General features: G+C 42.7%; 1 protein-coding gene across 1 annotated transcript in view; it reads left to right on the top strand.

Moving 5' to 3' along the window:
• Positions 1-13,807: 13,807 nt before the first annotated feature.
• Positions 13,808-26,348, top strand: part of LOC139374569 (glycine receptor subunit beta-like) — a 44,812-nt gene continuing 32,271 nt past the window's right edge. Inside the window, exons 1-4 of the mRNA XM_071115567.1 lie at positions 13,808-13,855; positions 15,612-15,764; positions 18,444-18,551; positions 24,097-24,203. Of these exons, the coding sequence (XP_070971668.1) occupies positions 18,445-18,551; positions 24,097-24,203 (214 nt within the window). The 5' untranslated portion in view covers positions 13,808-13,855; positions 15,612-15,764; position 18,444. The remainder of the gene's footprint in view (positions 13,856-15,611; positions 15,765-18,443; positions 18,552-24,096; positions 24,204-26,348) is intronic.

Raw genomic sequence — 26,348 nt, 5'->3', positions numbered from 1 at the left:
GCACTGTGATAGACTGCATCCAATTTCTTGAGTAGGGTATTGGAGGCTATTTTGTAAATGACATCGCCAAAGTCGAGGATTGGTAGGATGGTCAGTTTTACAAGGGTATGTTTGGCAGCATGAGTGAAGGATGCTTTGTTGCGAAATAGGAAGCCAATTCTAGATTTAACTTTGGATTGGAGATGTTTGATATGGGTCTGGAAGGAGAGTTTACAGTCTAACCAGACACCTAAGTATTTGTAGTTGTCCACGTATTCTAAGTCAGAGCCGTCCAGAGTAGTGATGTTGGACAGGCGGGTAGGTGCAGGTAGCAATCGGTTGAAGAGCATGCATTTAGTTTTACTTGTATTTAAGAGCAATTGGAGGCCACGGAAGGAGAGTTGTATGGCATTGAAGCTTGCCTGGAGGGTGGTTAACACAGTGTCCAAAGAAGGGCCGGAAGTATACAGAATGGTGTCGTCTGCGTAGAGGTGGATCAGAGACTCACCAGCAGCAAGAGCGACCACATTGATACAGAGAAGAGAGTCGGTCCAAGAATTGAACCCTGTGGCACCCCCATAGAGACTGCCAGAGGTCCGGACAGCAGACCCTCAGATTTGACACACTGAACTCTATCAGAGAAGTAGTTGGTGAACCAGGCGAGGCAATCATTTGAGAAACCAAGGCTGTCGAGTCTGCCGATGAGGATGTGGTGATTGACAGAGTCGAAAGCCTTGGCCAGATCAATGAATACGGCTGCACAGTAATGTTTCTTATCGATGGCGGTTAAGATATCGTTTAGGACCTTGAGCGTGGCTGAGGTGCACCCATGACCAGCTCTGAAACCAGATTGCATAGCAGAGAAGGTATGGTGAGATTTGAAATGGTCGGTAATCTGTTTGTTGACTTGGCTTTCGAAGACCTTAGAAAGGCATGGTAGGATAGATATAGGTCTGTAGCAGTTTGGGTCAAGAGTGTCACCCCCTTTGAAGAGGGGGATGACCGCAGCTGCTTTCCAATCTTTGGGAATCTCAGACGACACGAAAGAGAGGTTGAACAGGCTAGTAATAGGGGTGGCAACAATTTCGGCAGATCATTTTAGAAAGAAAGGGTCCAGATTGTCTAGCCCGGCTGATTTGTAGGGGACCAGATTTTGCAGCTCTTTCAGAACATCAGCTGAATGGATTTGGGAGAAGGAGAAATGGGGAAGGCTTGGGCGAGTTGCTGTTGGGGGTGCAGTGCTGTTGACTGGGGTAGGAGTAGCCAGGTGGAAAGCATGGCCAGCCGTAGAAAAATGCTTATTGAAATTCTCAATTATGGTGGATTTATCAGTGGTGACAGTGTTTCCTATCTTCAGTGCAATGGGCAGCTGGGAGGAGGTGTTCTTATTCTCCATGGACTTTACAGTGTCCCAGAACTTTTTTGAGTTAGTGTTGCAGGAAGCAAATTTCTGCTGGAAAAAGCTAGCCTTGGCTTTTCTAACTGCCTGTGTATAATGGTTTCTAGCTTCCCTGAACAGCTACATATCACGGGGGCTGTTCGATGCTAATGCAGAACGCCATAGGATGTTTTTGTGTTGGTTAAGGGCAGTCAGGTCTGGGGAGAACCAAGGGCTATATCTGTTCCTGGTTCTAAATTTCTTGAATGGGGCATGTTTATTTAAGATGGTTAGGAAGGCATTTAAAAAAAATATCCAGGCATCCTCTACTGACGGGATGAGATCAATATCCTCCCAGGATACCCCGGCCAGGTCGATTAGAAAGGCCTGCTCGCTGAAATGTTTCAGGGAGCGTTTTACAGTGATGAGTGGAGGTCGTTTGACCGCTGACCCATTACGGATGCAGGCAATGAGGCAGTGATCGCTGAGATCTTGGTTGAAGACAGCAGAGGTGTATTTAGAGGGGAAGTTGGTTAGGATGATATCTATGAGGGTGCCCGTGTTTAAGGCTTTGGGGAGGTACCTGGTAGGTTCATTGATAATTTGTGTGAGATTGAGGGCATCAAGTTTAGATTGTAGGATGGCTGGGGTGTTAAGCATGTTCCAGTTTAGGTCGCCTAGCAGCACGAGCTCTGAAGATAGATGCGGGGCAATCAGTTCACATATGGTGTCCAGAACACAGCTGGGGGCAGAGGGTGGTCTATAGCAGGCGGCAACGGTGAGAGACTTGTTTTTAGAGAGGTGGATTTTTAAAAGTAGAAGTTCAAATTGTTTGGGTACAGACCTGGATAGTAGGACAGAACTCTGCAGGCTATCTTTGCAGTAGATTGCAACACCGCCCCCTTTGGCAGTTCTATCTTGTCTGAAAATGTTGTAGTTTGGAATGAAGATTTCTGCATTTTTGGTGGTCTTCCTAAGCCAGGATTCAGACACAGCTAGAACATCCGGGTTGGCAGAGTGTGCTAAAGCAGTGAATAGAACACACTTAGGGAGGAGGCTTCTAATGTTAACATGCATGAAACCAAGGCTATTACGGTTACAGAAGTCGTCAAAAGAGAGCGCCTGGGGAATAGGAGTGGAGCTAGGCACTGCAGGGCCTGGATTCACCTCTACATCGCCAGAGGAACATAGGAGGAGTAGAATAAGGGTGCGGCTAAAAGCACTAAAAATTGGTCGTCTAGAACGTCTGGAACAGAGAGTAAAAGGAGGTTTCTGGGGGCGATAAAATAGCATCAAGGTATAATGTACAGACAAAGGTATGGTAGGATGTGAATACAGTGGAGGTAAACCTAGGTATTGAGTGATGAAGAGAGAGATATTGTCTCTAGAAACATAATTGAAACCAGGAGATGTCATTGCATGTGTGGGTGGTGGAACTAATAGGTTGGATAAGGTATAGTGAGCAGGACTAGAGGCTCTACAGTGAAATAAGCCAATAAACACTAACCAGAACAGCAATGGACAAGACATATTGACATTAAGGAGAGGCATGCTTAGTTGAGTGATCAAAAGGGGTCCAGTGAGTGGAGAGGTTGGTTGGGGGTCACGACGATTTAGACAGCTAGCCAGGCCATCGGTAGCAAGCTAGCATAGGATGGAGGTCTGTTGTTAGCCCCCTCTTGCGTTCCGTCAGTAGATTAGTGGGGTTCCGTGTGGTAGAGGGGATTAATCCAAATCACACAACAACAACAAAAATAAGAACAATAGATATAGTTATAGAGGCTCAAGGAGAAAACATAATAATAATAAAAATAAATAAATTGTCCGATTGTCTATTCAGATAGCAGCCGGTAAGACTAACTAAGACTAGCTAACGGTTAGCAGGCCGCAGATGGGAGTTCAGGTAACGTCGCGACGGAGGAGCCAGCCGGATCTCCTTCGGGTAGATAACGTCTGCAGTCCAGTTGTGAAGGCCCGGTGGGGTTCCGCGTAGGCAGTAAAACGGGTCCGGATAGGTGACTGCAGCCCAGGAGTGATTGATGGAACTCAGGAGTGATTGACGGAGCTGGCTAGCTCTGGAATAATTGATGTTTGCTCCGGAATCAACGAAAGCCGATAGTCACACGGATAGCAGCTAGCTAGCTGTGAGATCCGGCTATGAATGTCCAGAGAGCTGTTGAAATCGACATGGAGAGAAAAATTGGTCCGGTATGTTCCGTTCCGAGCTGCGCCGTACAAAACTGGCGATAGATTTTCGAGCTAAAGGATAGCTGATGACCACAAACCGTGGTTAGCTGAATACTAACGATTTGCCAGTAAATAAGCTAACCAGCTTCTGGATTAGCTTCTGGGCTAGCTTCTGGCTAGCTCCTGGCTAGTTTCTGGCTAGCTTCTTGGAGTTTCTGGCTAGCTTCTTGGAGGATTACAGATTTGAGGTAAATAATCCTTTTTTATAAATATAAATTGGTGAGGCGGGTTGCAGGAGAGTGTTTTGAAGATGAGTTGATGGAAAATAAAAATGAAATGTATGTGAAAAAAGTTGTAAATATATATATATATACAGGACACGCCAAGACAAGGACAAAAGACGTCTGAACTGCTATGCCATCTTGGTTAGTAATAAATAATAATAATAAAACCATTTAAATGCACAATATGGCGTTTATGTTCATATTTAACAACACTATGGTTGAATGAATCTCTTACCACATCGACTTCTGCACTGCCACCCAGAAAAAGAGGCAACTTGGAGCTTACCTCAGTTTAATTTATGATCCTAGGAGGACATCTACGGGCCTTTTTAAGTACTACACCTATTATATTAGATCATCAGAAATGGGAGGGATAAACAGGAGATAGGCCTGTGCACCGTAAAACTAACTAGTTGAAACTAAACACAATTATATTCAAAACCTAACCCTAACCCCTAACCCTAACCCTAACCCGAACCCTAACTAGTTGAAACTAAACACAATTATATTCAAAACCTAACCCTAACCCTAACCCCTAACCCAAACCCGAACCCTAACCCCTAACCCCTAACCCTAACCCTTGTGCAGGTCCGGGCCTCAGTTGGCTGCCATGTGTCCCTGTCGAGTGGTCAGTCATTGAACTACCAGAGTTCAAGAAACTTGAAAAATAATATATGTATATATATTTTATTTTATTTTTTTATTTGAATTGTTTCCTATTGGTCAATGGTCCATGGTAACCCAAAGAGAAGAAAATACATATTTTGTTAAATATAAATTTGTTCCCTAGGGATTATTGGTACAGGATCCAAGGGATCATTTAGGATAAATATAAAGTGAATTTTTAAGAGTCCGTGGTCACGGTAACTCTGAAATGCCATTAAAGATCTATGTTTCCGGTCCTAATGGCCACCTTTCTATTTTTAGGGGAGCTTACTGGTAAAAAAGGCCCTGTTGGCTCAGTATTGGTGTCTGTCCGTCAGTAAGGTTGGGACCAAGGATGGGTGGGGATACACATGCATACACACATGAACATAAAGGGGGATGTGCCTATACATATATTTTTTACATATACAAAAGCATACACATACAACACCACAAGTGGTGTGAGGGATAACATACAACGTCACACTCCACTACATCCTAGTGTGTGCATATATATGAGAGCTGTGTAAAAATCCAATTAAGGAAAGAAAAGTGTACAAATAAAATAGTAGCCAAAAGGAGACTCCTCCGACGTCTATGTGGAATCTGCCTTCCTTACAGCATCACAATAGATCTAGAGGAGTCCCAGCCACGACGCGTTTCTGCCTTACTCGGCTTCATCAGGTAGCAGGGAGGAGAATATTTAAATAAAATTGAAATAAAAGGTGCAAAAAGTAGTAAAAATGTATGTATATGTAACAGTATAATTTTAAACCGTCCCCTCGCCCATACCCGGGCGCGAACCAGGGACCTGCACACATCAACAACTGACAACCACGAAGCGTCGTTACCCATCGCTCCACAAAAGCCGCGTCCCTTGCAGAGCAAGGGGAACTACTACTTCAAGGTCCCAGAGCAGGTGACGTCACTGATTGAAACGCTATTTAGCGCCCACGCTAACTAAGCTAGCAGTTTCACATCTGTTACACTCACCCCCCTTTTGACCTTCCTCCTTTTTCCGCAGCAACCAGTAATCCGGGTCAACAGCATCAATTAAGTATACATTTAGACCGTCCCCTCGCCCATACCCGGGCGCGAACCAGGGACCTTTCTGCACATATCAACTACTGACACCTACGAAGCGTCGTTACCCATCGCTCCACAAAACCCGCGGCCCTTGCAGAGCAAGGGGAACTACTACTTCAAGGTCTCAGAGCAAGTGACGTCACTGATTGAAACGCTATTTAGCGCCCACGCTAACTAAGCTAGCCGTTTCACATCTGTTACATATATATATCTACATGTACAGTAGGGTGTACTGTATAATTTACTTGCCTTGAATGTAGTCCTGGTTGGGTGTTTGGAGCGAAATGCTGCCTGTCCGGTGGCCTCCCTGTAAAGTTGTGAGGAGTGCTACCTCCTGTGTGTGCATGTGTGGGCCAGGTGGCTTAGGTTATTTTGATTGGTCTACACTGTTACTAGGTAGGATAGCCGGTAACAGGTTGTGGTGTGGAGGTTTCAGATAAAGGTGAGAGTGGAATGGGGATGCAGTAAAGTGGATGGGCAGTTGGAGTAGAGGTCAAGCACACCTAACAACAATACAATGGAGACCCAATATGATAAATGTTCAACCTTGTAGTGACACAAGGTTTTCAAAATGTTATTTGGTATGAATGAAGAATGGAGTGTGACAAAACAGGGGACACAAAACATTGTAAGGGACAGACAAGGTTAACAACATGAGGTCAGGTACAGATACATGTACACACACACACACACCTACACAGAGGGGTTAGAACTGGGGTTGCAGTTCGGGTTAGGAATGGTAGGGGTTCGAATAGTTGAGGTTAGGGTTAGGGTGGGTAAGGTTAGGGTCAAAGTTAGAATGGTTAAGGTTGGCATTAGGGTTAGGGCTAAGGACAAAGTAAGGGTGATTGAGGTTAGGTTTAGAGTAAGAATGGTTGCGGTCAGGGTTAGAATGGTTAACGTTAGGTTACCTGTAGGTGAGGAGTTGGTTAAATCTTGTAAGGTCCAATTAACAAATAGGGATCACAGTACATTATAAGAGACAGACAAGGTTAACAACATAAGGTCAGACACAGATACATATACTAATACACACACACAGGGGGGTTCGGGCTAGGATTGCAGTTAAGGTTAGGGGCTAGGGTTAGGGTTAGGATTAGTGTTAGTGTTAGGAATGGTTAGGGTTAGGATGGTTAAGGTTAGGGGCTAGGGTTAGGGTTAGGATTAGTGTTAGTGTTAGGAATGGTTAGGGTTAGGATGGTTAAGGTTAGGGTTAGGATGGTTAAGGTTAGGGGCTAGGGTTAGGGTTAGGGTTAGGGTTAGGAATGGTTAGGGTTAGGATGGTTAAGGTTAGGGTTGGGGTGGTTAAGGTTAGGGGCTAGGGTTAGGGTTAGGATTAGTGTTAGTGTTAGGAATGGTTAGGGTTAGGATGGTTAAGGTTAGGGTTGGGGTGGTTAAGGTTTAGGGTAAGAATGGTTAAGGCTAGGGTTAAAGTCAAAGTTAGAATGGTTAAGGTTAGGGTTAGGTTTAGAGTTAGGATGGTTAAGGTTTGTGTTGGGGTTAGAATGGTTAAGGTTAGGGTAAGAATGGTTAAGGTTAGGGTTAAAGTCAAAGTTAGAATGGTTAAGGTTAGGTTTAGGGTATGAATGTTTCAGGTTAGGGTTGGAATGGTTCCGGTTAGGTGAGGGGTTGGGTGAGGGGTTGGGTAGGTCTTGTGGGGTCCAATTTTAAATGGATGTAAAAAGCATTATATATATATATATATATATGTATATAGGTAATAGGTAATATATATATATATGTATATAGGTAATAGGTAATATATATATATATATGTATATAGGTAATAGGTAATATATATATATATGTATATAGGTAATAGGTAATATATATATATATATGTATATAGGTAATAGGTAATATATATATATATATGTATATAGGTAATAGGTAATATATATATATATGTATATAGGTAATAGGTAATATATATATATATATATATATATATATAGGTAATAGGTAATATATATATATATATGTATATAGGTAATAGGTAATATATATATATATATGTATATAGGTAATAGGTAATATATATATATATATGTATATAGGTAATAGGTAATATATATATATATGTATATAGGTAATAGGTAATATATATATATATATGTATATAGGTAATAGGTAATATATATATATATATATATATATATATATATATATAGGTAATAGGTAATATATATATATATATGTATATAGGTAATAGGTAATATATATATATATATGTATATAGGTAATAGGTAATATATATATATATATGTATATAGGTAATAGGTAATATATATATATATATGTATATATATAATGCTTTTTACATCCGTTTAAATATCGAGTGGTGTGGTCATGATGTCTAGGTCCGCTTGTCAACGGATGTGGAAAGCATAGTGCAACCTAGGACTTTACTCCCCATCGGATCCTTTTCTCTTAGCTCCATGTTGTCTATGTATTTACTTCCGCGTTCGTCAGTCTTTAGGTCCTGGATGTTTTCAATCATGTTGTGTAATTCAGGGGTTATTCCCTTCCAGGATCCTAACTCTGAATCAGCCCATGTCTAGTCGAATCCAGCTGGTTTGTATGGGTATACTCTGCGTAGGATCAGGCAAAACCATCGAGTTGCGTACCTTGTGCAGGTCCGGGCCTCAGTTGGTTGCCATGTGTCCCTGTCAAGTGGTCAGTCATTGAACTACCATTGTTTTGAGCAGACAAAAACTCAGAAGGCGAGCCCTCTTTGTGGCCGCCATGCATCTGCGCTTGGAGTTCCGTCCTGTATTTCGGTAGGTGTATAGGGGGTTTTAGGATCAGGCAAACAACATCTGGCTTTTGCATCGTACGTCTGCCAGGAGTCATAGTTGATTGCCATGTTCCATCCCACATATCTTGGTCGTAGGTGATTCAGTGGTTCAGGTGATAGTGACCAGTGGAGCTACTCCCTTCCAGGATCGTAACGTTTCCAGAGGTATATCCTCCCTAGACAGTGAATTTGTTCGTAGTCCAGGTAAAAAAGTGGATCGGTTGTCCAGGCTTAGTGCGGCGGGGTAAGGGGTCCCCCAGTGAAAATTTGTGGGATCCAATTCTCCGCCAGACATAATCTGGGCACCCCAGGGATTACACGGCCGAGGCGATACTCCAGGCGCAGCACCTGACCCCAAAGCCCCACTTTCTAGGTCTAAGGTACCCCAACACGCTAGGGAGACCCACACGCTACTGGACATACTGCCAATCTAATTCTAAACTGGGGTAGAAAGTCATCCAGCGCGGTATGTGAGTCCCCTGTTTGTACGGAGCTGGGGGGGTTGAGCATTTCGGTCTGCCAACAGGACCCCGAGAGGTCCCGGAGGAGTCCAGTCCATCCATTTCATCGCGTCTTCTTGCTTGGTGTATGGAGGAGCCTAATTGCTTAGGGTGTAATTGCTGCGGGTGAGTCGCCAAGGTCGGGGTCCCAAGAGTAGTTGGAGAAAAAAGGTTCTCGTCCGTTGGGGGTGCTGGTGGGTTTCTTCAAAGAGGTATTTTTGGAAGGATGGTGAGTTGGTGAGGGTTATTAGTTTGTAAATTTAGTTATTTATGTTCTATTTTATAGTCTATTTTCGTCAAGGGTCCATGTTCATGGTAACCCAAAGAGAATAAAATTCATATTTTGTTAAATATAAATTTGTTCCCTAGTGATTATTGGTACAGGATTTAAGGGATCATTTAGGATAAATATAAAGTTAATTTTTAAAGTGGCTAGTGATACATTTATTACATCAATTTTTCCATTATTAAAGTGACTAGAGTTGAGTCAGTATGTTAGCAGCAGCCACTCAATGTTAGTGATGGCTGTTTAAAAGTCTGATGGCCTTGAGATAGAAGCTGTTTTTCAGTCTCTCGGCCCCCGCTTTGATGCACCTGTAATGACCTCGCCTTCTGGATGATAGCGGGGTGAACAGGCAGTGGCTCGGGTGGTTGTTGTCCTTGATGATGTTTTTGGCCTTCCGGTGACATCGGGTGGTGTAGGTGTCCTGGAGGGCAGGTAGTTTGCCCCCGGTGATGCGTTGTGCAGACCTCACTACCCTCTGGAGAGCCTTATGGTTGTGGGCGGAGCAGTTGCCGTACCAGGCAGTGATACAGCCCAAAAGGATGCTCTCGATTGTGCATCTGTAAAAGTTTGTGAGTGTCTTTGGTGACAAGCCAAATTTCTTCTCACTCCTGAGGTTGAAGAGGCGCTGCTTCGCCTTCTTTACCACACTGTCTGTGTGGGTGGACCATTTCAGTTTGTCCGTGATGTGTATGCCAAGGAACTTAAAACTTTCCACCCTCTCCACTACTGTGCCGTCGATGTGGATATGCGGCTGCTCCCTCTGCTGTTTCCTGAAGTCCACGATCATCTCCTTTGTTTTGTTAACATTGAGTGTGAGGTTATTTTCCTGACACCACACTCCGAGGGCCCTCACCTCCTCCATGTAGGTCGTCTCGTCGTTGTTGGTAATCAAGCCTACCACTGTAGTGTTGTCTGCAAACTTGATGATTGAGTTGGAGGCGCTCCCTTGTGGGGCCCCAGTGTTGAGGATTTATTTTTTAATTTTTAATTTATTTAACTAGGCAAGTCAGTTAAGAACAAATTATTATTTTCAATGACAGCCTAGGAACAGTGGGTTAACTGCCTGTTCAGGGGCAGAACGACAGATTTGTACCTTGTCAGCTCAGGGATTTGAACTTGCAACCTTCCAGTTACTAGTCCAACGCTCTAACCACTAGGCTACCCTGCCACCAGGATCAGCTGGGTGGAGATGTTGTTACCAACCCTCACCACCTGGGGGCGGCCCGTCAGGAAGTCCAGGACCATGTTGCACAGGGCGGGGTTGAGACCCAAGTCCTCCAGCTTAATAACGATTTTGGAGGGACAGCATTCTTACAGGTATTCCTCTTGTCCAGATGGGATAGGGCAGTGTGCAGTGCGATTGCGATTGCGTCGTCTGTGGACCTATTGGGGCGGTAAGCAAATTGGAGTGGGTCTAGGGTGTCAGGTAGGGTGGAGGGGATATGGTCCTTGACTAGTCTCTCAAAGCACTTCATGATGACGGAAGTGAGTGCTACGGGTTAGCAGTAGTCATTTAGCTTAGTTACCTTAGCTTTCTTGGGAACAGGAACAATGGTGACCCTCTTGAAGCATGTGGGAACAGCAGACTGGGATAAGGATTGATTGAATATGTCTGTAAACACACCAGCCAGCTGGTCTGCGCATGCTCTGAGGACACGGCTGGGGATGCCGTCTGGGCCGGCAGCCTTGCGAGGGTTAACAGGATTAAATGTTTTACTCACGTTGGCTGCGGTGAAAGAAAGCCTGCAGCTTTTGTTAGCGGGCCGTGTCAGTGGCACTGTATTGTCCTCAAAGTGAGCAAAGAAGTTGTTTAGTTTGTCTGGGAGCAAGACATCGTGGTCCGCAATGGGGCTGGATTTTCTTTTGTAGTCTGTGATTGACTGTAGACCCTGCCACATACCTCTCGTGTCTGAGCTGTTGAATTGCGACTCTTCTTTGTCTCTATATTGACGCTTAGCTTGTTTGATTGCCTTGCGGAGGGAATAGCTACACTGTTTGTATTCGCTCTTGTTTCCGTTTGCGTTGCCATGATTAAACGCAGTGGTTCTGCTTTCAATTTTGCATGAATGCTGCCATCAATCCATGGATTCTGGTTGGGGAATGTTTTAATAGACGCTGTGGGTACAACATCACTGATGCACTTGCTAATAAACTCGCTCACAGAATCAGCGTATTCATCAATGTTGTTGTTCTACGCTTTGCGGACCATACCTAAATATGATTATCAATCAGAGACAACGATAAACAGCTGCCTCTGATTGGGAACCATACCAGGCCAACATAGATATCTAATTCCCCTAGATAACCCACCCGTAATCACACCCCGACCTAACCAACATAGATATCTAATTCCCCTAGATAACCCACCCTTAATCACACCCCGACCTAACCAACATAGAGAATAAACAGCTCTCTATGCTCAGGGCGTGACACCTGGGTATCTGAAGTTGTCCACATATTCTAGGAACCGTCCAGAGTAGTGATGCTAGTCGGGCGGGCGGGTCCGGGCAGCGAACGGTTGAAAAGCATGCATTTGGTTTTACTAGCATTTAAGAGCAGTTGAAGGCTACGGAAGGAGTGTTGTATGGCATTGAAGCTCGTTTGTATACAGAATGGTGTCGTCTGCGTAGAGGTGGATCAGAAAATCACCAGCAGCAAGAGCAACATCGTTGATATAGACAGAGAAAAGAGTCGGCTCGAAAATTGAACCCTGTGGCACCCCCATAGAGACTGCCAGAGGTCCGGAAAACAGGCCCTCCGATTTGACACACTGTCTGCGAAGTAGTTGGTGAACCAGGCGAGGCAGTCATTAGAGAAACCAAGGCTATTGAGTCTGTCGATAAGAATACGGTGATTGACAGAGTCGAAAGCCTTGGCCAGGTCGATGAAGACAGCTGCACAGTACTGTCTTTTATCGATGGCGGTTATGATATCGTTTAGTACCTTGAGCGTGGCTGAGGTGCACCCATGACCAGCTCGGAAACCGGATTGCACAGCGGAGAAGGTACGGTGGGATTCGAAGAAGACTTTAGAAAGGCAGGGCAGGATGGATATAGATCTATAACAGTTTGGGTCTAGAGTATCACCCCCTTTGAGGAGGGAGATGACCGCAGCAGCTTTCCAGTCTTTAGGGATCTCGGGCGATACGAAAGAGAGGTTGAACAGACTGGTAACAGGGGTTGCAACAATGGCGGCAGATAATTTTAGAAAGAGAGAGTCCAGATTGTCTAGCCCAACTGATTTGTACGGGTCCAGGTTTTGCAGGTCTTTCAGAACATCCGCAATCTGGATTTGGGAGAAGGAGAAGCTGGGGATGCTCGGGCAAGTAGCTGCGGGGGGTGTGGTGCTGTTTGCCGGGGTTGGGGTAGCCAGGAGGAAAGCATGGCCAGCCGTAGAGAAATGCTAATTAAAATGTTTGATTATCATGGTTTTTCGGTGGTGACTGTGTTACCTAGCCTCAGTGCAGTGGGCAGCTGGGAGGAGGTGCTCTTGTTCTCCATGGACTTTGCAGTGTCCCAAAACCTTTTGGAGTTAGAGCTACTGAATGCAGATTTCTGTTTGAAAAAGCTAGCCTTTGCTTTCCTGACTGATTGCTTGTATTGGTTCCTGACTTCCCTGAACAGTTGCATATTGCGGGGACTATTCGATGCTATTGCAGTCCGCCACAGGATGTTTTTTTTGTGCTGGTCAAGGGCAGTCAGGTCTGGAGTGAATCAAGGGCTATATCTGTTCTTAGTTCTACATTTCTTTTCTACTGTAGAATATAAAGACTGTGTTCTATTGTAGAATATAAAGACTTTTCTACTGCAGAATATTAAGACTTTTCTAATGTAGAATATAATTACTTTTCTAGTGTAGAATATAAAGACTGTGTTCTACTGTAGAATATAAAGCCTGTGTTCTACTGTAGCATATAAAGACGGTTCTACTGTAGAATATAAAGACTGTGTTCTACTGTAGAATATAAAGACTGTGTTCTACTGTAGAATATACAGACTGTTCTACTGTAGAATATAAAGACTATGTTCTACTGTAGAAAATAATGACTGTTCTACTGTAGAATATAAAGACTGCGTTCTGCTGTAGAATTTAAAGACTGTTCTACTGTAGAATATAAAGACTGTGTTCTACTGTAGAAAATAATGACTGTTCTACTGTAGAATATAAAGACTGTGTTCTGCTGTAGAATTTAAAGACTGTTCTACTGTAGAATATAAAGACTGTGTTCTTTGGGGTGGGGTTATATCCCTCCTGTTTGGCCCTGTCCGGGGGTGTCCTCGGATGGGGCCACAGTGTCTCCTGACCCCTCCTGTCTCAGCCTTCAGTATTTATGCTGCAGTAGTTTATGTGTCGGGGGGCTAGGGTCAGTTTGTTATATCTGGAGTACTTCTCCTGTCCTATTCGGTGTCCTGTGTGAATTTAAGTGTGCTCTCTAATTCTCTCTTTCTCTCTTTCTTTCTCTCTCTCTCTCGGAGGACCTGAGCCCTAGGACCATGCCTCAGGACTACCTGACATGATGACTCCTTGCTGTCCCTAGTCCATCTGGCTGTGCTGCTGCTCCAGTTTCAACTGTTCTGCCTTAATATTATTGGACCATGCTGGTCATTTATGAACATTTGAACATCTTGGCCATGTTCTGTTATAATCTCCACCCGGCACAGCCAGAAGAGGACTGGCCACCCCACATAGCCTGGTTCCTCTCTAGGTTTCTTCGTAGGTTTTGGCCTTTCTAGGGAGTTTTTCCTAGCCACCGTGCTTCTACACCTGCATTGCTTGCTGTTTGGGGTTTTAGGCTGGGTTTCTGTACAGCACTTTGAGATATCAGCTGATGTACGAAGGGCTATATAAATCAATTTGATTTGATTTGATTTGTTCTGATGTAGAATTTAAGACTGTGTTCTGCTGTAGAATTTAAGACTGTTCTGCTGTAGAATATAAGACTGTGTTCTACTCTAGAATATAATGACTGTGTTCTACTCTAGAATATAATGACTGTGTTCTACTCTAGAATATAAGACTGTGTTCTACTCTAGAATATAATGACTGTGTTCTACTCTAGAATATAAAGACTGTGTTCTACTCTAGAATATAATGACTGTGTTCTACTCTAGAATATAAGACTGTGTTCTACTGTAGAATATAAAGACTGTGTTCTACTCTAGAATATAATGACTGTGTTCTACTCTAGAATATAAGACTGTGTTCTACTCTAGAATATAATGACTGTGTTCTACTCTAGAATATAATGACTGTGTTCTACTCTAGAATATAATGACTGTGTTCTACTCTAGAATATAATGACTGTGTTCTACTATAGAATATAAACACTGTGATCTACTCTAGAATATAAAGACTGTGTTCTACTCTAGAATATAAAGACTGTGTTCTACTCTAGAATATAAGACTGTGTTCTACTCTAGAATATAAGACTGTGTTCTACTCTAGAATATAATGACTGTGTTCTACTCTAGAATATAAAGACTGTGTTCTACTCTAGAATATAATGACTGTGTTCTACTCTAGAATATAAGACTGTGTTCTACTCTAGAATATAAGACTGTGTTCTACTCTAGAATATAATGACTGTGTTCTACTCTAGAATATAATGACTGTGTTCTACTCTAGAATATAAAGACTGTGTTCTACTCTAGAATATAAAGACTGTGTTCTACTGTAGAATATAAAGACTGTGTTCTACTCTAGAATATAAAGACTGTGTTCTACTCTAGAATATAATGACTGTGTTCTACTCTAGAATATAAAGACTGTGTTCTACTCTAGAATATAAAGACTGTGTTCTACTGTAGAATATAAAGACTGTGTTCTACTCTAGAATATAAGACTGTGTTCTACTCTAGAATATAAGACTGTGATCTGCAGTAGACCACAAAGAGGGGACCATAAAGAGCATTACAATGACACTGTGCTCGTGCATGGACTCGTGCTGCTAACATGGGGCTTGAGCTACTGCGCATGTTAGAGCTCAGATGCACAAACACGCAACTCTTGACATATACAGTCTCTCTCCCTGCCTCTCTCTCCCTGCCTCTCTCTCACTCTCTCTCCCTGCCTCTCTCACACACACACTCTCTCCCTCTCTCCCTGCTTCTCTCTCACCATCTCTCCCTGCCTCTCTCTCACTCACTCTCCCTGACTCTCTCTCACTCTCTCTCCCTTCCTCTCTCTCTCACACTCTCTCTCCCTGCCTCTCTCACACACCCTCTCTCTTACACACACTCTCTCTCCCTCGTTTTCACAAACTCCCTCACTTTCTCTTACTCACGTACGCTCCCTCCCTTCCTCCTACCCACCCTCTCTCCTCCCTACCTCCCTCTCTCCCTCCCTCCCTCCCCCTCCTACCCACCCTCTATCCTCCCTACCTCCCTCTCTCCCTCCCTCTCTCCCTCCCTCCCCCTCCTACTCACCCTCTCTCCTCTCTACCTCCCTCCCTCCGTCTCTCTTCTGACAGATATATCGTCATTGTGCGGGCAGGCGGAAGGAGCTGGGTTGAACTTGAGAACGGCTCACGAGAGGAGACGGAGGACAGGACATGATGCTGCTGCAGTAACCGACATCGTTGTTAAAACATCGCAGCAACCAGCGTAGCAACCAGAGTGTCAAGGTAAGATCAACAGCTCTCTCTTCATTCTGCAGTAATTCTCATTATGACATTCCATCTCTCCCTCTTTCCCTCTCTCTTTCAATCTCTCCTCTGTACCTCTGTTTCCCTCTCTCCCTCCATCTCTCCCTCTTTCTCTTTCTCCATCTCTCCTCTCTCTGCCTCTCCATCTCTGCCTCTTTCTCTCTCTCTGCCTCTCCATCTCTGCCTCTTTCTCTCTATCTGTCATTCTCTCTCTCTTGGTGTCTGTCTGTCTGTCTGTCTGTCTGTCTGTCTGTCTGTCTGTCTGTCTGTCTGTCTGTCTGTCTCAGACTGGCCAATAAAAAGAAAAGGTTAAGATGGACAAAAAATCTCTCCTCTCTCTCTGCCTCTCCATCTCTGTCTCTTTCTCCCTGAGTCGCCTCTTCACTGTTGACATCGAGACTGGTGTTTTGTGGGTAGTATTTAATGAAGCTGCCAGACATTTCTAAGTGACCCCAAACTTTAGAACAGTAGTGTATACTAATACAATTGGTCAGAGAAAGACATTTTTGTTTAACAAATATTACATTTTCTGAAAAAAAAGAGTGGCCAAAATTGGCACCCCTGTTTTCAATACCTCACCTTACGAGGATAACGACACATAGTATTTTTCTAAAATGTTGTATGAGAATGGATAACACATTGAGAGGTATCTTAGACCATTCCTCCATACACTCTTAAAAACATGGTGCTAACTACCATCTAAAAGGGTTCTTCGGCAGCCCCCATAGGAGAAGCCTTTGAAGAACCCTTTTTGAGTTCCATATAGAACCCTTTTTGGTTCCACGTAGAACCCTTTTGAGTTCCATGTAGAACCCTTTACCCAAAATGTGTGGTTTTATTTGAAGAGGGCAGTCCATAAGCACAGACAAAGGATCTGTAAAGATTATGTATGGAGGAACGGTATAAGATCCCTCCCAATGTGTTCGCCAAATCATAAAACATTGTAGAAAAAGGCTCAGTGTCGTTTTCATCTTAAGGTGGGGTATTGAAAGGTATTGAAAACAGGGGTGCCAATAATTTTGACCGCTAACTTCTTGAGAGAAAAAAATTAGGATTACTTGTTAAACAAAATCTCTGTCTGAACAATTGTATTTGTATAAAATAATTGTAAAAAAAATGTTGCATACAATGTAGCTCAGTATTTGTTTTATTTATTTTATACAGTATTTTTGCTCATATTTATCAAGGGTTTAATAATGTTGAACCCCACTGTATATCTAAATGTTTATCAAGGGTGTTTACAGGATTCTTCCGGTGAAGGAGAGGCGGACCAAAATGCAGCGTGGTTATTTGTATACATCTTTAATAAAGATGAAAACACGAACAGTATACAATAAACGTGAAAAAACCTAAACAGCCTATCTGGTGCAACAAACACAGAGCAATCACCCACGAAACACTCAAAGACTATGGCTGCCTAAATATGGTTCCCAATCAGAGACAACGATAAACACCTGCCTCTGATTGAGAACCACTCCAGGCAGCCATAGACTATTCTAGACAACCCCACTAACCACTATCCCATAACCTAGAACAAATCCCTAGACAAAACACACCACATAAAATAACCCATGTCACACCCTGGCCTGATCAAAATAATAAAGAAAACACAAAATACTAAGACCAGGGCGTGACAAAGGGTTTAATAATGTTGGACCCCACTGTATATCTAAATGTTTATCAAGGGTTTAATAATGTTGAACCCCACTGTATATCTAAATGTTTATCAAGGGTTTAATAATGTTGAACCCCACTGTATATCTAAATGTCTATCAAGGGTGTTACGGGATTCTTCCGGTGAAGGAGAGGCCAAAATGCAGCGTGGTTACTTGTATACATCTTTAATAAAGATGAAAACACGAACAGTATACAAAAACAATAAACGTGAAAAAACCTAAACAGCCTATCTGGTGCAAACAAACACAGAGCAATCACCCATGAAACACTCAAAGACTATGGCTGCCTAAATATGGTTCCCAATCAGAGACAACGATAAACACCTGCCTCTGATTGAGAACCACTCCAGGCAGCCATAGACTATTCTAGACAACCCCACTAACCACTATCCCATAACCTAGAACAAATCCTTAGACAAAACACACCACATAAAATAACCCATGTCACACCCTGGCCTGATCAAAATAATAAAGAAAACACAAAATACTAAGACCAGGGCGTGACAAAGGGTTTAATAATGTTGGACCCCACTGTATATCTAAATGTCTATCAAGGGTTTAATAATGTTGAACCCCACTGTATATCTAAATGTCTATCAAGGGTTTAATAATGTTGCACCCCACTGTATATCTAAATGTCTATCAAGGGTTTAATAATGTTGAACCCCACTGTATATCTAAATGTCTATCAAGGGTTTAATAATGTTGCACCCCACTGTATATCTAAATGTCTATCAAGGGTTTAATAATGTTGCACCCCACTGTATATCTAAATGTCTATCAAGGGTTTAATAATGTTGCACCCCACTGTATATCTAAATGTCTATCAAGGGTTCAATAATGTTGAACCCCACTGTATATCTAAATGTTTATCAAGGGTTTAATAATGTTGAACCCCACTGTATATCTAAATGTTTATCAAGGATGTCAATAATGTTGCACCCCACCCCACTGTATATCTAAATGTTTATCTCTCCAACAGAATGGAGCTGATGATAGTTATCCTCCTGCTAACTCTAGCCCAGTCTGCAGAGAGTGGGGGAAAACCAGCTAAGAAAGTCAAGAAGGGAAAGCAAGTCATATGTCCTTCGTAAGTCCTTCCCAGTGGTAGTAGTGGTATCAAATCAAAGTTTATTTGTCACGTGCACCGAATACAACAGGTGTAGTAGACCTTACAGTGAAATGCTTACTTACAGGCTCTAACCCAATAGTGTGAAAAAAAGTGTGTGTGTGTGTGTGTGTGTGTGTGTGTGTGTGTGTGTGTGTGTGTGTGTGTGTGTGTGTGTGTGTGTGTGTGTGTGTGTGTGTGTGTGTGTGTGTGTGTGTGTGTGTGTGTGTGTGTAAGTAAAGAAATAAAACAACAGTAAAAAGACATTTGAAAACAGTAGCACAGACACCGGTTAGTCAGGCGTTTTGAGTTAGTATGTACATGTAGGTATGGTTAAAGTGACTATGCATATATGATAAACAGCAGCGTAAAAAGAGGGGTTGGTGGGGGTGGTGGGACACAATGCAGATTGTCCAGGTATCCATTTGGTTACCTGTTCATCAGTCTTATGACTTGGGGGTAAAAACTGTTGAGAAGCCTTTTTGTCCTAGACTTGGCACTCCGGTACCGCTTGCCATGCGGTAGTAGAGAGAACAGTCTATGACTGGGCTGGCTGGGGTCTTTGACAATTTTTAGGGCCTTCCACTGACACCGCCTGGTGTAGAGGTTCTGGATGGCAGGCAACTTTGCCCCAGTGATGTACTGGGTCGTACGCAATACCTCTGAAGTGCCTTGCGGTCAAAGGCCGAGCAATTGCCGTACCAGGCAGTGATGAAACCGGTCAGGATGCTCTCGATGTTGCAGCTGTAGAACCTTTTGAAGATCTCAGGACCCATGGCAAATATTTTTAGTCTCCTGAGGGGGTAAAGGCTTTGTCGTGCCCTCTTCACGACTGTCTTGGTGTGTTTGGAAAATTCTAGTTTGTTGTTGATGTGGACACCAAGGAACTTGAAGCTCTCAACCTGCTCCACTACAGCCCTGTCGATGAGAATGGGGGCGTGCTCGGTCCTTCTTTTCCTGTAGTCCACAATCATCTCCTTAGTCTTGGTTACGTTGAGGGATAGGTTGTTATTCTTGCACCACCCGGCCAGGTCTCTGACCTCCTCCCTATAGACTGTCTCGTCGTTGTCGGTGATCAGGCCGACCACTGTTGTGTCGTCTGCAAACTTAATGATGGTGTTGGAGTCGTGCCTGGCCATGCAGTTGTGGGTGAACAGGGAGTACAGGAGGGGACTGAGCATGCACCCCTGGGGAGCTCCAGTGTTGAGGATCAGTGTGGCAGATGTTTTGCTACCTACCCTCACCACCTGGGGGCGGCCCATCAGGAAATCCAGGATCCAGTTGCAGAGGGAGTTGTTTAGTCCCAGGTTCCTTAGCTTAGTGATGAGCTTTGAGGGTACTATGCTGTTGAACGCTGAGCTGTAGTCAATGAATAGCATTCTCACATAGGTGTTCCTTTTGTCCAGCTGGGAAAGGGCAGTGTGGAGTGCAATAGAGATTGCATTATCTGTGGATCTGTTTGGACGGTATGCAAATTTGAGTGGGTCTAGGATTTCTGGGATAATGGTGTTGATGTGAGCCATTACCAGCCATTCAAAGCACTTAATGCCTACTGACGTGAGTGCTACGGGTCTGTTGTCATTTAGGCAGGCTGCATTTGTGTTCTTGGGCAGAAGGACTGTGGTGGTCTGCTTGAAACATGTTGGTATTACAGACTCAGTCAGGGACATGTTGAAAATATCAGTGAAGACACCTGGGTCAGCACATGCCCGGAGCACACATCCTGGTAATACGTCTGGCCCCGCACCCTTGTGTATGTTGACCTGTTTAAAGGTCTTACTCACATCGGCTACGGAGAGCGTGATCACACAGTCGTTCGGAACAGCTGTTGCTCTCAATCATGCCTCAGTGTTGCTTGACTCGAAGTGAGCATAGAAGTGATTTAGCTCGTCTGGTAGGCTCGTGTCACTGGGCAGCTCGCGGCTGTGCTTCCCTTTGTAGTCTGTAATAGTTTACAAGCCCTGCCACATCCAACCCGTCTGTGGAGCTGGTGTAGTATAATTCAGTCTTAGCCCTGTATTATCACTTTGCCTGTTTGATGGTTTGTCGCAGGGCATGGCAGGATTTCTTGTAAGCTTTGGGTTAGAGTCCCGCACATTGAAAGCGGCAGCTCTACCCTTTAGCTCCGTGTAAATGTTACCTGTAATCCATGGCTTCTGGTTGGGGTATGTACGTACAGTCACTGTGGGGACGACGTCCTCGATGCACTTATTGATAAAGCCAGTGACTGATGTGGTGTACTCCTCAATGCCATCGGAAGAATCCCGGAACATGTTCCAGTCTGTGCTAGCAAAACAGTCCTGTAGTTTAGCATCTGCTTCATCTGACCACTTTTTTATAGACCGAGTCACTGGTGCTTCCTGCTTTAATTTTTGCGTGTAAGCAGGAATCAGGAGGATAGAGTTGTGGTCGGATTTACCAAATGGACGGCGAGGGAGAGCTTTGTACGCGTCTCTGTGTGTGGAGTACAGGTGATCTAAAATGTTTGTTCCCTCTGGTTGCACATTTAACATGTTGATAGAGATTTGGTAGAACTGATTTAAGTTTCCCTGCATTAAAGTCTCCGCCCACTAGGAGTGCCGCCTCTGGGTGAGTGGTTTCCTGTTTGCTTATATCTTTATACAGCTGACTGAGTGCGGTCTTATAAACATCCACGAAAAGTATAGCTGAGAACTCTCTAGGCAAGTACTGTGGCCTGCAATTTATCACAATATACTCTACTTCAGGTGATCCAAATCTAGAGACTTCCTTAGATTTCATGCACCAGCTGTTGTGAACAAATATTCACAGACAGCCCCTCCCTCGTCTTACCGTAGTGTGCTGTTCTATCCTGCCGGTGCAGCGTATATCCCGCTAGCTGAATATCCATTCAGCCACGATTACGTTTTTCAGCCACAACAGTTTTTAAGGTCCCGTTGGTAGAATATTCGTAATCGTACCTCGTCTAGTTTATTGTCCAATGATTGCACGTTGGCGAGTAATATTGACTGTAACGGCAGCTTTCCTACTCGCCTTCTGCGGGTCCTGACGAGGAATCCGGCTCTTCATCCTCTGTACCTGTGTCGCTTCCTCTTGCGAATAACTGGGATGTCGGCCCTGCCGGGTGTTTGGAGAATATCATGTGAGTCTTGCTTGTTGTTGAAAAAATCTTTGTCTAATCCGAGGTGAGTGATCGCTGCCCTGATATATCCAGAAGCTCTTTGTCTAATCCGAGGTGAGTGATCGCTGTCCTGATATACAGAAACTCTTTGTCTAATCCGAGGTGAGTGATCGCTGCCCTGATATACAGAAGCTCTTTGTCTAATCTGAGATGAGTGATCGCTGCCCTGATATACAGAAGCTCTTTGTCTAATCCGAGGTGAGTGATCGCTGTCCTGATATCCAGAAGCTCTTTGTCTAATCCGAGGTGAGTGATCGCTGCCCTGATATACAGAAGCTCTTTGTCTAATCCGAGGTGAGTGATCGCTGCCCTGATATACAGAAACTCTTTGTCTAATCCGAGGTGAGTGATCGCTGTCCTGATATCCAGAAGCTCTTTGTCTAATCCGAGGTAAGTGATCGCTGTCCTGATATACAGAAGCTCTTTGTCTAATCCGAGGGGAGTGATCGCTGCCCTGATATACAGAAGCTCTTTGTCTAATCCGAGGTGAGTGATCGCTGCCCTGATATACAGAAGCTCTTTGTCTAATCCGAGGTGAGTGATCGCTGTCCTGATATCCAGAAGCTCTTTGTCTAATCCGAGGTGAGTGATCTCTGCCCTGATATACAGAAGCTCTTTGTCTAATCCGAGGTGAGTGATCGCTGCCCTGATATACAGAAGCTCTTTGTCTAATCCGAGGTGAGTGATCGCTGCCCTGATATATCAAGAAGCTCTTTGTCTAATCCGAGGTGAGTGATCGCTGCCCTGATATACAGAAGCTTGTTTTTGCCGTAAGATACGGTTGCAGAAATATTATGTACAAAATATGTTACAAATAACGTGAAAAAAAACACATAATAGCACAATTAGTTGGGAGCCCATAAAACTGCTGCCATTTTTTCCTGCGCCATTTTAGTAGTAGTAGTATCAGTAGTTTAATTAGTAGTAGCAGTATCAGTAGTTTAATTAGTAGTAGCAGTAGTAGTAGTTGTAGTAAAAATAGTGATGGTGGTGTTAGTAATAGTAGTAGTAGTTAGTAGTAGTAGTAGTAGTTTAATTAGTAGTAGCACTAGCAGTAGTAGTAAAAATAGTGGTGGTGTTAGAAGTACTAGTAGTAATGGTAGTAGTAGTAGTAGTAGTAGTAATGATAATAGTATTAGTAGTAGTAGTAGTAGTAGTAATGATAATAGTATTAGTAGTAGTAGTAGTAGTAGTAATGGTAATAGTAGTAGTAGTAGTAATAATAGTAGTAGTAGTAGTTTAATTAGTAGTAGCAGTAAAAATAGTGGTGGTGGTAGAAGTAGTAGTAATAGTAGTAATAGTTGTAGAGGTAGTAGTAGTAGAGGTTGTAGTAGTAATAGTAGTAATAGTAGTAGAGGTAGTAGTTGTAATAATAATGTTGGTGGTAGTAGTAGTAGTAGTAGAGGTTGTAGTAGTAGTAGTAGTAGAGGTTGTAGTAGTAGTAGTAGTAGAGGTTGTAGTAGTAGTAGTAGTAATAGTAGTAGAGGTAGTAGTAGTAGCAGTAGTAGTAGAGGTTGTAGTAGTAGTAGTAGTAGTAGAGGTAGTAGCAGTAGCAGGAGTAGTAGCAGTGATAGTAGTACCATCAGTAGTAGTAGTAGTAGTAATAATGTTGGTGGTAGTAGCAGTAGCAGTAGAGGTTGTAGTAGTAGTAGTAGTAGTAGGTTGTAGTAGTAGTAGTAGTAATAGTAGTAATAGTAGCAGTAGTAGTAGAGGTTGTTGTAGTAGTAGTAGTAGTAGTAGTAATAGTAGCAGTAGTAGTAGAGGTTGTTGTTGTAGTAGTAGTAGTAGTAGTACTAGTATAGAGGTTGTTGTAGTAGTAGAGGTTGTTGTAGTAGTAGTAGTAGAGGTTGTAGTAGTAGTAGTAGTAGTAGAGGTTGTAGTAGTAGTAGTAGTAGTAGAGTTTGTAATAGTAGTAGTATAGAGGTTGTTGTAGTAGTAGTAGTAGTAGTAGTAGAGGTTGTAGTAGTAGTAGCAGTAGTAGAGGCTGTAGTAGTAGTAGCAGTAGTAGAGGTAGTAGCAGTAGCAGGAGTAGTAGCAGTGGTAGTAGTAGCAGCAGTAGTAGCAGTAGTAGTAGTAGTAGTAGTAGTAGTATTAGTAGTATTAGTAGTAGCAGTAGTAGTAGTATTAGTCCTAGTAGTAGTAGTAGTAGTAGCAGTAGTAACAGTAGTAGTAGTAGTAGTAGTAGTAGTAGTAGTAGTATAGTATAGTATAGTATTAGTAGTTCTAGTAGTAGCAGTAGTAGTAGTAGTAGTAGTAGTAGTATAGTATTAGTAGTTCTAGTAGTAGCAGTAGTAGTAGTAGTAGTAGTAACAGTAGTAGTAGTAACAGTAGCAGTAGTAGTAAGTGTATTATGTGTTTGTGTTACAGACAGCTGTCTGCAGAGGAGATTGCTCAGGTACCAGCCAACTCCACCAGCAACATCCTCAACAGGCTGATGGTGACATATGACTCTCGCATACGACCCAACTTTAAAGGTTAGTTACAAATATACAACCAACTCAATGGCCTTGTGGTTGGAGTGTTATACAGTAACAACCCACAGTAACAACCCATGACTGAACTGTTATACAGTAACAACTCTAACCCATGACTCTATTGACCTGTTATACAGTAACAACCCATAACTCTATTGAACTGTTATACAGTAACAACCCATGACTCTATTGACCTGTTATACAGTAACAACCCATGACTCTATTGACCTGTTATACAGTAACAACCCATGACTCTATTGAACTGTTATACAGTAACAACTCTAACCCATGACTCTATTGACCTGTTATACAGTAACAACTCTAACCCATGACTCTATTGACCTGTTATACAGTAACAACCCATAACTCTATTGAACTGTTATACAGTAACAACCCATGACTCTATTGACCTGTTATACAGTAACAACCCATGACTCTATTGACCTGTTATACAGTAACAACCCATGACTCTATTGACCTGTTATACAGTAACAACTCTAACCCATGACTCTATTGAACTGTTATACAGTAACAACCCATGACTCTATTGACCCGTTATACAGTAACAACCCATTACTCTATTGAACTGTTATACAGTAACAACCCATAACTCTATTGAACTGTTATACAGTAACAACCCATGACTCTATTGAACTGTTATACAGTAACAACTCTAACCCATGACTCTATTGAACTGTTATATAGTAACAACCACAAACCATGACTCTATTGAACTGTTATACAGTAACAACCCATGACTCTATTGAACTGTTATACAGTAACAACCCATGACTCTATTGAACTGTTATACAGAAACAACCATAACCCATGACTGTGTTGAACTGTTATACAGTAACAACCCATGACTCTATTGAACTGTTATACAGTAACAACCCATGACTTTATTGACCTGTTATACAGTAACAACCCATGACTCTATTGACCTGTTATACAGTAACAACTCTAACCCATGACTCTATTGAACTGTTATACAGTAACAACCCATGACTCTATTGACCTGTTATACAGTAACAACTCTAACCCATGACTCTATTGACCTGTTATACAGTAACAACTCTAACCCATGACTCTATTGACCTGTTATACAGTAACAACCCATGACTCTATTGACCTGTTATACAGTAACAACCCATGACTCTATTGACCTGTTATACAGTAACAACTCTAACCCATGACTCTATTGAACTGTTATACAGTAACAACTCCAACCCATGACTATATTGACATGTTATACAGTAACAACCCATGACTCTATTGAACTGTTATACAGTAACAACCCATGACTCTATTGAACTGTTATACAGAAACAACCATAACCCATGACTGTGTTGAACTGTTATACAGTAACAACCCATGACTCTATTGAACTGTTATACAGTAACAACCCATGACTTTATTGACCTGTTATACAGTAACAACCCATGACTCTATTGACCTGTTATACAGTAACAACTCTAACCCATGACTCTATTGAACTGTTATACAGTAACAACCCATAACTCTATTGAACTGTTATACAGTAACAACCCATGACTCTATTGACCTGTTATACAGTAACAACCCATGACTCTATTGACCTGTTATACAGTAACAACCCATGACTCTATTGACCTGTTATACAGTAACAACCCTAACCCATGACTCTATTGAACTGTTATATAGTAACAACCCTAACCCATGACTCTATTGAACTGTTATACAGTAACAACCCATGACTCTATTGAACTGTTATACAGTAACAACCCATGACTCTATTGAACTGTTATACAGAAACAACCATAACCCATGACTGTGTTGAACTGTTATACAGTAACAACCCATGACTCTATTGAACTGTTATACAGTAACAACCCTAACCCATGACTCTATTGAACTGTTATACAGTAACTACCCATGACTCTATTGACCTGTTATACAGTAACAACTCTAACCCATGACTCTATTGAACTGTTATATAGTAACAACCACAACCCATGACTCTATTGAACTGTTATACAGTAACAACCCATGACTCTATTGAACTGTTATACAGTAACAACCCATGACTCTATTGAACTGTTATACAGAAACAACCATAACCCATGACTGTGTTGAACTGTTATACAGTAACAACCCATGACTCTA

Source organism: Oncorhynchus clarkii, chromosome 19, assembly GCF_045791955.1.
Source record: "Oncorhynchus clarkii lewisi isolate Uvic-CL-2024 chromosome 19, UVic_Ocla_1.0, whole genome shotgun sequence".
Lineage (NCBI taxonomy): Eukaryota > Metazoa > Chordata > Actinopteri > Salmoniformes > Salmonidae > Oncorhynchus > Oncorhynchus clarkii.
Note: the sequence above shows the minus strand (reverse complement) of the source record. Positions and strands in the feature narration are given on the sequence as shown.